At 42.5% G+C, this 12,876-nt stretch overlaps 1 protein-coding gene across 1 annotated transcript in view; it reads left to right on the top strand.

Annotated features, from left to right (window-relative positions):
• LOC145411350 (uncharacterized) overlaps window positions 1-12,876 on the top strand; it is a 128,336-nt gene that overhangs the window by 57,681 nt on the left and 57,779 nt on the right. Inside the window, exon 6 of the mRNA XM_080281376.1 lies at window positions 12,586-12,787. Within this exon, the coding sequence (XP_080137502.1) occupies window positions 12,586-12,787 (202 nt within the window). The remainder of the gene's footprint in view (window positions 1-12,585; window positions 12,788-12,876) is intronic.

Genomic DNA, 12,876 nt, shown 5'->3' on the forward strand with positions numbered 1-12,876 from the left:
ACAGGTGCTTGCCAATCCCTTATGCTGACCAGTGTTCTAGGCTCTAATTTTAATTCCTCTGATGAAACTGTAATCTTACAAGGTGTAGGGAATAATTACTTCTCTGTCCCTCTGTGCAGAGTGAATTTAGAGTCTGGTTTTGTTAATGGTTCCGTTATGGTTGGGTTGGTTGAGACACTCCCAATGTCAGGTGTAACTTTCTTACTTGGAAATGATATTGGTGGAAGTCAAGTGTGTCCAGCTCCTCAGTTGTCTAGTGAGCCAGTGGCTGCGGCCCGGGATTGTGATGTCCCTGATGTGTTCCCTGCATGTACTGTCACTAGGGCTAAGTCTGAAGTTACTGGTGACTTAGAGGTTAATGATGATGATGTTATCCTAGCTGACACTTTTGCTAATTTGGACCACTCACCAGATGAGGCAGTACCCCGTAGTGTTGATAATTTGTCTCGTCAAGAGTTGGTTGAGTTGCAGGTTGCTGACCCTGAGTTGAAAGGTCTAGCTAACTCTGCTTGCAGTGAGGAAGAGTCAGCTGGTGCTTCTACTTGTTATTATATAAAGTCAGGAGTACTTATGAGGAAGTGGAGACCCTCAACAGCATCAGCCGACTGTGAATGGGAGGTTGTACATCAAGTTGTCATCCCTCGTGTTTGTAGGCAGGATATCATTAGAGTGGCTCATGATTCCAGTTTGGCAGGACACCTTGGAGTGAGGAAGACTGTGGCACGCATTTTGAAACACTTCTACTGGCCAGGTATCTTCAGGGATGTTTCCTGGTATTGTAAGTCTTGTCACACCTGTCAAGTTGTGGGGAAGTGTAATCAGACCGAAAAGGTTGCACCTCTAGTTCCCATTCCTCCTTTTGAGGCGCCTTTCACCCGTGTGTTGGTGGATATTGTGGGCCCTCTTCCTAAGACTTCTTCAGGATTTTCTTATGTGTTGACCCTGATTGATATGGCTACTCGTTATCCTGAAGCCATTCCACTTAGAAATATCTCAGCAAAGAACGTGGTTAAGGAAATGCTAGGGTTCTTCACAAAGCTTGGTCTGCCCAAGGAGGTACAGTCAGACCGGGGAAGTAATTTCATGTCAAATGTTTTCAAGCAGTCTCTGAAAGAGTTGGGCATCACCCAGATCACGTCTTCAGCTTACCATCCCCAGACCCAAGGAGCGTTGGAGAGATATCATCAAACACTCAGATCGATGCTCAAGAAATACTGTTTGGAACATCAGAAAGACTGGAATAAAGGTCTTCCATTCGTTGTATTTGCCGCAAGAGAATCTCCAAATGAATCACTGGGCTTCTCACCTTTTGAACTACTGTTTGGCCATGAAGTAAGAGGACCCCTTAAGTTACTCAAGGAATGCTGGCTGTCGGAGGAAGATGACGGCAATCTGCTGGAGTATGTGATGAAGTTCAAAGAACAGCTGTCCACTGCTTTACAGCTGGCGAGAGAGAATTTAGGAGCTGCTCAGGAGAAGATGAAGACTTGGTATGATAAGAAGTCCAGGTTATGCCACTTTCAGCCAGGAGATCAGGTTTTGATTCTGCTACCGGTGCATGGGCAACCTCTTCAAGCCAAGTTTAGTGGTCCTTATTTCGTGGAGAAAAAACTCAGTGATGTCAACTATGTCATCGCCACACCAGATCGTAGAAAGAACAAGCAACTTTGTCACATCAACATGCTAAAGTTATATCACAGGCGGGACGAAAATAACCCAGTCTGCACTGTAGCTGTTCCACCCGAGTCTGCAAGTGAAGTTCTCCCATGCAGCATGAGCCTGAGTGATAGTTTGGGGAAGAATCCTGATATCATGAATGATCTCCAGACTAAGCTTTCTCATCTACCTCCCGAGGAAATGCAGGAGTTTTCGGCATTACTGCAGGAGTACCCACAAGTGTTCCGTGCCACTCCAAGAAGAACCACTGTATTGATGCATGATGTCGATGTTGGAGACGCAAAGCCAATTAAAGTGCCTCCTTACCGTGTGAACCCAGTGAAAGTTCCTGTCATCCAGAAGGAGCTTGGCTACCTGTTGGACCACAAGATGATTGAGCCCTGTCTGAGCGAGTGGAGTTCTCCTGTCACTGTAGTCCCTAAGCCAGGTGGGTCACAGCGGCTTTGCATCGACTACAGACGTGTTAATCAGATAACCAAAACAGACACTTACCCTCTCCCTCGCGTGGAAGATTGCATAGACAAGATCGGAAAGGCTAGGTACATAAGTAAGTTTGATTTGTTAAAGGGATACTGGCAAGTACCTATGACTGAACGTGCTAGGGAGATCTCATGTTTTGTAACACTAGGAAAGACTTTTGCATGTTCTGTAATGCCATATGGTATGAAGAATGCACCAGCCACATTTCAGAAGCTCATGAATGTTGTAACAGAGAGTTTCGCAGGGTGTGTTGTTTATATTGATGATGTATTAATATTCAGTGACAACTGGAAAGATCACCTATGCCATGTCAGTAAATTTCTTGAGCATTTGGTTCAGGCTAATCTTATAGCTAATTTATCAAAGTGTGAGTTTGGTCAGGCTAAAGTTCAGTACCTTGTGGGACGTAATTGGTGATGGACACGTTGTACCACCAGGAGCTAAGGTTCAGGTTATAAGTGATCTTCCCAGACCTAAAAGTAGGAAAGAGCTACAAAGATTTTTGGGAATGGTAGGTTATTACGGGAGATTTGTTCTTAACTTTTCAATTCTTGTATCACCACTTACAGACCTACTGAAAAAGGGAGTTAAATTTGTCTGGACCGATAACTGTGAATCCTCTTTCAGTAAACTTAAAGCTATCCTATTAAGTCAGCCAGTGCTCGCTACTCCAAATTTTGCTAAGCCTTTTAAGATGGCTGTTGACGTAAGTGAAACAGGAGCTGGGGCTGTTTTGCTGCAAGACGATGATCAGGGTATTGAACATCCTGTAACTTATTAGAGTAAGAAGTTCACTCCACCTCAAAAGAACTACTCAACTATTGAGAAAGAGCTTTTGGCCTTGATTTTGGGTTTACAGCATTTTTCATTTTATTTGTGTTCTGGTTTTGTCCCCATAGTCATTTATACCGATCATAACCCACTGAAATTCCTTAGTAAGTTTAAAGATAAAAATCAGAGATTGACAAGATGGAGTCTACTTCTTCAGGAGTATTCATTAGACATACAACATGTCAAGGGGAAAGAAAATGTTATTGCAGATTGCTTATCTAGACTTTAGACAGATTGTTTTAGAGTAATAAGAAATTTCCTTAGTAAATTTCTTTTTCTTTGTGGGGAGGTGTTACATAGCCTATGATTTCATCATCCTTTGTGTAATTCTAACGTACAGTATGCTGCATGTTTGATCACGAGCGTGTTCTACCTCACTTCTCCCCTCCTCCCTTATAGCCTAGTAGAGTAAGTCGTTCTTTCTGTTGTTCAGAGCAGGATTGTCAACTCTTTGTCCCCATGGCTTCATTTGCATGTCCTTCTTACAAGTTGTATCAAGCTCTGCCGGCCCCTATATAATGAGCTCAGTCTCTGCATTATTGCCACTTAGATCTACTCCTCATTTTGTTCACATCTCTATCCTCCCCTGTACAGTTGTTATTATTGTGAGTGCTCAGGAAGTCTCCAACCATCTAGCAGCTGTGTAATTTGAGTATAACTGTTATTGCATTTTTTCTTGTACTGTGTGGCATAGGGTGTTAATTCTTAGGCCTAGTGAGGTTTTTGTGATTCATGTGTTTTGGGTGTCAGCCCTTATTAATAATATTTTGTATCTGTAATAATATATCTTGCATTCACTGAGTATTATCTAGTATTCTCATTTTATCAGGGCTGACTTAGATAAATTTACTCATGCTGATTTCGTGTTAGTAGAGGCTATTGCAGTTAACCATATATTTAACCTGTTTTTTGCCATTACATTATCCTTATGAGTCCTGAATGTTTTGTTGTTAGTTTGAGCATTAAACTTTAACTTGTAATTTTACCTAACTCTTTTGTTTTGAACCTGGAACTTTACGGGACAGTAGTGATTTTTAGTATTCTCTCTTAAAGTGTACATTATCTTTCTCTGTTCCGTAACAATATATAATGCAACAAGGGTGGCTTTAGTGTCAAACGTAAATGAGACGTGGGAGTGGTATTGGTGCCGTCAGTGATGATGCATAGAGTGTTGTTCTGTATGGTATCGATGGTGTTGTAGTGGGTATTCCACAGAGTTTGTGCCCATGTCGGAAGCCATAGGATATCACTGATCTAATTTACTGCTCCCAGATCCAGGAAAGTTTTTTTTTTTTTTTTTTTTTTTTTTTTTGAAATCCATGAAAGGAAGAAGGAACCTAAAGTCAGAAGGCAGCAGACTGTTCCCTCAATAAAATAATAATAGTAATAAATAAATAACACAGGGCCAAATTCTGTGCAAATTTTATCTGTCTATCTATTGCCAGACGCCCCAATCCCGCACGGGGTGGCCACAAACAAATCGCCTCCACGTCGGCGTGTCCCCCGCCATTTCACTGTCCTGCTCCCAACTCATATCCCCTCACTCATATACCTCTTCACCCCATCCCTTCATCTCATCCTCGGCCTGCCCCTCCCTCTCCCCTCCTCCACCTCACTCACATACACTCTCCTCGTCAGTCTCTCACCCTACATCCTCTCCACATGGCCAAACCACCTCAGTGTGTTCCTCCTAACGCTTCCTATCACATCCACATCCACACCACAACGCTCCTTTATATCCTCATTTGTCAGCCTGTCTGTCCATGTGACTCCACAGGATCCTCTTAAATAACGCATTTCCACTGCTCACACTCCTGACTTGTGTCCTTCCAACAACGTCCTCGTCACCCTGTTCCCCGCCATTTCACTGCCTTGCTCCCAACTCATACTCCCCTCACTCATATACAGAACCTCTCCACCCCATCCCTTCATCTCATCCTCGGCCTGCCCCTCCCTCTCCCCCCCTCCACCTCACTCACATACACTCTCCTCGTCAGTCTCTCACCCTACATCCTCTCCACATGGCCAAACTACCTCAGTGTGTTCCTCCTAACGCTTCCTATCACATCCACATCCACACCACAACGCTCCTTTATATCCTCATTTGTCAGCCTGTCTCTCCATGTGACTCCACAGGATCCTCTTAAATAACTCATTTCCACTGCTCACACTCTTAATTTGTATCCTTCCAACAACGTCCAAGCTTCACTTCCATTCGTTAGTGTTGGTATCACAATACTGTCATACAATAACTTTTTCACTTCCATGCTCACATCCCTATTTCTTATCACTGTTTTCAAGGAACCAGTAACCTTTCTTCCTTGTTGTACCCTTTCAAGCACTTCATCCTCCAAACTTCCATCCTTACTCATCACACTACCCAAGTATTTAAATGTACTCACATTTTCCATTTCCTCACCATCCAACCTCACTGTACATTCACTGACTTCACCTCTTTCAAATACCATCACTTTACTCTTCCCTACATTCACCTTTAGATTCCGTTTCTTACACACTCTCCCAGACTCATCCACCAAGCCTTGCAGCTCCCCTTCGTCTTCACTTAACAACACAGTATCATCTCCAAACATCAATACAGAGAGTTTCCAAACCCTACCCTCTCTCACTAAGGCCACTCCAACAGCCACTGCCCTACCTTGTGCCTCTTTTATTACCCCCATCCATATACAGATTGAACAACCATGGAGATATGCCACATCTCTGTTTCAACCCAATCTCCAAAAAGAAAAATTCACTCAGTTCACTCTCCACACACAGCACAACCTTAGCACCATCATTGATACTCTTCACAGCATTCAACAACTTCCCGTCTACTCCATATATTACTAATACTTTCCACAGTCCTTGTCTATCCACCCTGTCATATGCTTTCTCCAAATCCATGAAGGCTGCATACAACTTCTTTCCCTTCTCTAGAAACTTTTCCATTAAAGATCTAAGAATGAATATCTGATCTACACAACCTCTTCCCTTCCTAAAGCCTCCCTGTTCTTCGCCAACTAATTCCTCTGTTATTTCCCTAACTCTGTCAATAAGTGTCCTACCATACACTTCTCCTTTTACACCATGAAGACATATGCCCCTGTGATTACCACACACTTCTTTTTACCTGACTTCCAATCCTCCGGGACTCTACCTTCCTCCAAGGCCAATTTGCACATCTTCCACATTCAGTCTACTACTATCTTTCCCCCATGTTTCAGCATTTCACCACACACTCCATCAGGGGCTTTCCCCAATTTGACTTTCTTCATTGCTTCCACAACTTCTATCCTACTGATTTCTTCCTGTCTTCTCACCTCTCTCCTTCTCCCAGCCATTCCCCAGCCACTTATACTCACATTACTTCCACTGTCTATGTTCAACAATTCCTTAAAGTGTTCTCTCCATCTGCTCACTTTTTCTCCCTTCTCCACTAGTAATCTACCATTTTTTTCTTTCACTCCCCTGCTAACTTCATTGCCACCCTGTCTTACTCTCTTCACCTCTTTCCAGAACATTTTCTTACAGTTCTTCCACTTTACGCTCAAATTCCTTCCAAATTCCTCATCCACTCTCTTCTTACTCTCTCTTACTAATCTTTTCACCTCTCTCTTCCTTTCTACATACAACTCTCTCTTCCGCCTCTCAACTTCTTCCACGCCCCTATTTCTCATCCATTCATTATATGCTTTCCTCTTTTGTGCCACAGCCCGTCTCACCTCTTCATTCCACTGTACTGTTTCTTGCATCCCCTTCCGTTTTCTCTTCACCCTACACACCACATCACATGCTGCACATATTTCTTCTGTGAATATCTTGCACACACTTTCCACGTCTCCCATCTGGTTCAATTCATATTTACCCAATCGTTCCTCCACTTCTGCCTTTTTCTCATCCTCATGTAACCTCTCCACTCTCCTTGCAACTACTCCTTCCTCCCGTCCTTCCCTTCTTCTATTTTTCCATCTTACTTGGATCTTGATTCTGGCCACCACCAAGTGGTGGTCAGAAAGTCCACTCCCCCAACCTCTATAAGCTCTTGCATCCATTACACATCTTCCCATCCTTTCTTCCACACACACATAATCAATCATTGCCTTCCTTTCATTCAGTTCACCACCCACACTTCTCATCACTCGCCATGTATACCTGTGGATCATTTTGTGCCTGAAGAGGGTATTGGCTATCACCAACCCCCTCCCTGCACAAATGTCCACTAACGTACTGCCATTCTCATTTATCTCTGCAGGCACACCCCACTCACCAACTATTCCATCCACCTTCACATTCCCTACTTTACCATTCATATCACCAATCAAAAATACTCTCTCATTCCCTCCCAACTTTTCTATGCATACTTCCACATTTGTCCAGAACTCTTCTCTCACTTTGCTTGCACGATCTTGCTTTGGTGCATACACGCACACAATTGCCCACATTTGTTTTCCAACTTTCAATCTTACCCAGACAATCCTTGAGCCAACTGATCCATACTCTCTTATGTTCTTCTTCCATCTTTTACTCACAACAATACACACTCCTTCTTTTGCCCTCTCATTCTCACCTCCTCCTGCACATATACCCCATCTATACTCCCATTCTCTCATACTCTCTCCTCTCCATTTAGTTTCAGTTACTTCACATACATCCACTTTCGCACTCTCAAGCACCTGGACAATCTCTCTCTTTTTCACCTCATCATTCGCACCCCTTACATACCACATTGCGATCCATACCATGTCCTTTGTCCGGTCCTTGGTCGTCATCTTTTGGTCAGTCCTTGTCCTAGGCTTCTTGTTCACCTTTTTAGTTAGCTGTCTTCCGGGGAGGGTCATTAACCCTCTCCCAACCCTTTTAGTCGCCTCATATGACAAGCAGGGATACTAGGCGAGTATTCTTGAAGAACCCCCCTACCCCGAGGGGGTAAAAATCTATGAGCAAATATCAAGTACCGGTACATAATAACTGGATGAGTGAAACTGTGCCTGCAGAGTGGAAAAAGGCTGTGATTGTAGCCCCTGTACAAGAATAAAAGTGAGCGAAATAAGTGCAAGAATTATCATGGCATAAGTTTATTGAGTGTGGTAGGGATGGTATATGGAAGAATTATTATAGAGAAAGTAAGAGAGATATCAGAAGTCCTAGTGAGTGACGAACAGGGTAGCTTTAGGAGTGGCTGAGGATGTGTGGATCAAGTATTTACAGTAAGACAGATAGCAAGGAAGGGTTGTGAGAAGGACCATAAGGTGTTTATGGCATTCATGGATCTGGAAAAAGCATACAACAAAGTAGACAGAGCGGGATTGTGGAAAGTTTTGCACATGTATGGTGTAGATGGCAGGCTGCTAGGTGCTGTCAAGAGTTTTTATGGTGGTAGCAAAGTATGTGTAAGGGTTAATGTGCATCTAAATGAATGGTTCAAGATCTGTGTGGGCGTGCGACAAGGTTGTGTGATGTCCCCATGGTTGTTCAATATATATATAGATGGGGTGATGGGAGAAATGAAAACACGAGTAATGGAGAGAGGGATGGCATTGGTAATGAATGGTGATGGATGGAAGCTCAAATTTGTTGTATGCTGATGATGCAATACTGCTTGCAAGTACTGGACAGGAACTTGGTAGGCTAGTGCAGAGTTTTGCTGATGTCTGTGAGCGTCATACCTTGAGAGTAAATGTAGAGAAGAGTAAAGTGATGGTTATTGAGAGTGAAGGGGACTCCCAGTGTGATGTCACAGTGAATGGAGAGAGACTGGAACTGGTGAGAGAGTTCAAATACTTGGGTACAGTAATAGAAAAGAGAGAAAAATGTGCAGAAGTTGAAAGTAGTGACACAAGGAAGAAAAGTAGCTGGTGTAATGAAGGCCTTGATAAGTAACAGAGGCTTGAATGTTACAGTTGCACGAGGCTTACACGAGGGAGTGTTAGTGCCAACTCTAACATATGGGTGTGAGACTACGGTGTGGCATGAAAATGAAAAGTCAAGAGTAAGAGCAGTGGAGATGAGACTATTGAGGAATGTATGTGGAGTACAGAGGGTGGATAGGATACGAAATAGTGTGATTCATGAAAGGTGTGGAGTGAGGAAGTCGGTGGACACCAGAAACGAAGAGAGAGTCCTGAGATGGTATGGTCATGTGGAAAGAACTGATAACAATAGAGTGGTGAAAAAGGTATACCTGAGCGAATTTGAAGGAGGGAGGAGGCAAGGTAGGCCAAGGAGAAGGTGGAGAGATATGGTGGATGAGTGTTTGATGAAGAGAGGTTTGGAAGTCGGTGAGGCTGGGGAACTGACAAGAGATCAAGCTGGCTGGATGAATGTTGTGAGGAGAAATGCATGATCAGGGATTTTGGCACCCCTTTTGAGCATGGCAGCATCCGGATTGACTCAATCGGATACATTTGTGTGAAGCTATAGAATGTGGTGAATGTTTTTTGGCGTATCTGTAGAGCCAGGATTCCCAGGGCTTGAATGATGAGTGAATGGAAGTGTGGCCTATTTGGATTGGGCAAGTTTGTGTTGTCTGGACATTGCTACTCCTCACCCTGCCCTTGGGTGGGAAAGGAGGTCCGGATGATGATGATGACATAATAATTAAGTACAAAAATATGAATACATAATATTAGGTTCATCGCAGAAGAGTGCCAAATTCAAGTGAAAAGTTTTTTCAAATGGGTAAATAAGAAACAAATTAGCTACCATTTAGAATGCTGTATCTGGGTAACCTATATTCATATCTAATAATTCAGACCAGCTTTCTGATATGTATTTCCCATTTTCAGCACTTTTGACCAATCAACATGACTAACAAAACACTACTTACAGGCGAAATATTTTTAACAGAAAACTACCACTACTCCAAAATATTCATGAGATACCAGTATTTTTTTTTTAAGTAGAAATTTAAGACCACAAAATAAACAAAGTATTATGGCGTATCGTATGATTGTATTTTCGAGAGTCTCACCATTCTTAACCCTTCTGCGTGTGGATAAGTTAATAAGTTTTCTGGGACGTGACGCACCGGCTTTTCTCCCCTCCACCCTTGGCCGCCGTGTACTCCAAAAATGTGTATTCACGGCTTATTTTCACCACCCAAACATATTTATTTTTCCACAAAACCCAAATATTCCTATTCGTCAATGTTTGTTCTACACCATAAGCAAAAAAAAAAAAAACACTATACGTACATTAGGGCCGTGTGAATAAACATTCAGGAGCATACATCTCCTTTCCCAACATCATAAGTTGAATGTTTACTAATCAATCTCTACATGTTATACATCATTGGAAAGAATATTTTATTAGCTTTCAAATGCCGGAGGTCCCAGTTTGATACGAGGTATGGTGTTTGAGTAATAAGCTAAAAAGTAAAACCCATTTCTGACAGACAACAGTTTTTTATTCGGGGAGCTCTAGCGAAAAACTTTTTTCGCCACTGTTACGTTTTGATTTTATCATCCTATGCAGAAATTCACTGGCTATCATTTGAGCCCACAACAGTGATCCTAGGCCTCATAGTTTTAGAGAAAAATGCAAAAAACTATGGTGTACCCACACCGTGTCGTGACTGTAGGGCGGTTACCTGCCTTCCTTTAAGCTACTGCACGTATTTCAGCAATTCTGTGTACACTAGATATGCACACTATATTCACATGATTCACTGTCAGTATTTTTTATAGCTGAATACTCACGTTTGGTGCAGGGTAGAGGCAGTGTAGTTGATTAGAAACAGTACCACAATTTTTGTTGGGCCAACGGTTGATAACGACCAGGAATGCTTCACAAACACCAAATTTCCTGTTGCAAACATTAAATCTAATCACAGCGGTGCCCCAACACTATATACAAGCACCACTGGTATAGTGAAATATGTTGCAGTGCCAGAATGGGGGCAAGAGTGGAGATTTAAAGGGACAGAACCATGCAGTACCTTCCCCACTCACAGCTCATTAGGTACGGAATAATCTGTCTGTTTTCTTGCTGGTATCAGGACCCATAGTTGCCAACTCATTACTTTTGACGAGGAACAGGGAAGCTATGACACCTCCAAAAATGACGCCGATCGGCGAAAAACTTTCCTCTGTCGAAAGTTATTATGCTTTAATGACGCCAAATGCATCAGTATGTATTGTCGCAGCCAGACCCTAATGACAACAAACGCACCATTGTGTGCAAATGGGTTAAGCTTGATCAGCGCGTATGAACTGATATTGATAAAAATCTATGCTCGAAACTTTGCCAGGTCTCATCACTCTCTTTTGTCTATGGTGAAATAAGGGTTATAAGAGAGTGGTAGGGTGTGTTTATGTGTGAAGGAAGTCATGGGGCGCGAAAGTTGTAGCTGCATAGGAGGCGCTTTGCTTTAGTTATACAGGCCTGTTGATTGATACCCATTTATTATACTTTAATAAACTTTATCTGTTTGTTTGCAAGGTGTAATGTATCCTGATTTCATGGATTCCTCTTCCTATTTCTGGATCCTACCCACTCTAGTTACAAGCGGAAACAAGGACAGTTGTTAAATCAGTCTCTGTCTATCTATCCATCTACCTGTCTATTTATTTATCTATAATAAGACGCCTTAATCCCGCATGGGGGTGGCCACAAACAAATCACCTCCATGTCTCCCTTTCCACTGCCATTTGGCTGCCTTTTCTCCAACTCACTCCATGTCCCTCGTATATCTCTCCCATCCAATCCCTCTATCTAATCCTTGGTCCCCCCTCCCCCTCTCCCCTCCACCTCGCTCTCGTACACTCTTCTAGTCAGTGTTTCATTGACTTGATTTTATAGATCCTTATTAACGATACAGTAATATCAATCGGATGAAACAAACAAAAACAGCCAAAACAAAGCAAAATCCGCTTTTTTTCATAGGTTTATTGCGAGTAGAACCAATGCTGAGTGTGGAGGTGGTGTTGTTATGTGGCTTTGTGGTGATGTGTTGTGGCGAGCTGATGGTGGTGATTGTTGTGGTGGTGGTTCAGAATGAGGGAGACACTAACATAACGGATTAAGAATTTACTGTAAACTTTTCCTTTTAAGTTGGCCTATAATTTCCATTTCTGCGTCTTGAATGCTGGGCTCTAACAATGAACAACATAATTTGATGCTATTGTCCTTTTATGTTAACTTGACCCAGATTTTTTAAATTTCGTTTTGCAACTTTTTTTCACGCTGTTCATGACTAGAATCATATTCTAGCGTTCATCTCTTGTTACGGCTCAGTATTCAAGATAGTAAGATGGTAATTTTTGGCCGTTAGAGTAAAAAAGAGCATAGTCATAAAAATAGAGCTGTAGAAAGGATGAGGACAGGTAGTATTGTTTTATTATGCCACTGAGTTGCGTGAAAAATGCATCAAAGTGGACGAAAATCTGGGCAAAGTTGAAGTAAAAAGAGCATAGTAATGTGTTGGTGTTACAGGTTCACGGTTAAGCTGAGTGAAATAAGTATGAAAGGACGAAACTCTGCGCCACATTAATGTAAAAGAGCACAGTGATTTTTGGCTAGTTTATGGTTGAAAAAAAAATGAAAAAAAAAAAAATCTGGGCCATGGAAATAGTCTAGAGCTGTGACTGTTTTTGGCAGGTACATTGAGAAGCTACGTTTGGAGAGTGGACAAGGAGAAGCGGGACCCGAGGAAACGAACCGCTCCCAGCTGCTTGTGTTACCGGTGACCCATATATTCGGACACAGTATGACGATTATTGGGCTGTTGTGGGGAGGTACCATCTACTTTCTCAATAAGTTCTCGCCCAGGGCCTACTTCCACGCCATAGAGAAGTACAAGGTGAGACAGAGATAGAGACAATGACAGACAGACAGACACTTGAAACATAAAACTACTGTAAAGATGGTTGGGGACAAAATTCGCCTGAT

This window comes from Coenobita brevimanus, chromosome 89 (genome assembly GCF_032717465.1).
Source record: "Coenobita brevimanus isolate Jiangsu-jjx chromosome 89, ASM3271746v2, whole genome shotgun sequence".
In the NCBI taxonomy this organism is placed as follows: Eukaryota; Metazoa; Arthropoda; class Malacostraca; order Decapoda; family Coenobitidae; genus Coenobita; species Coenobita brevimanus.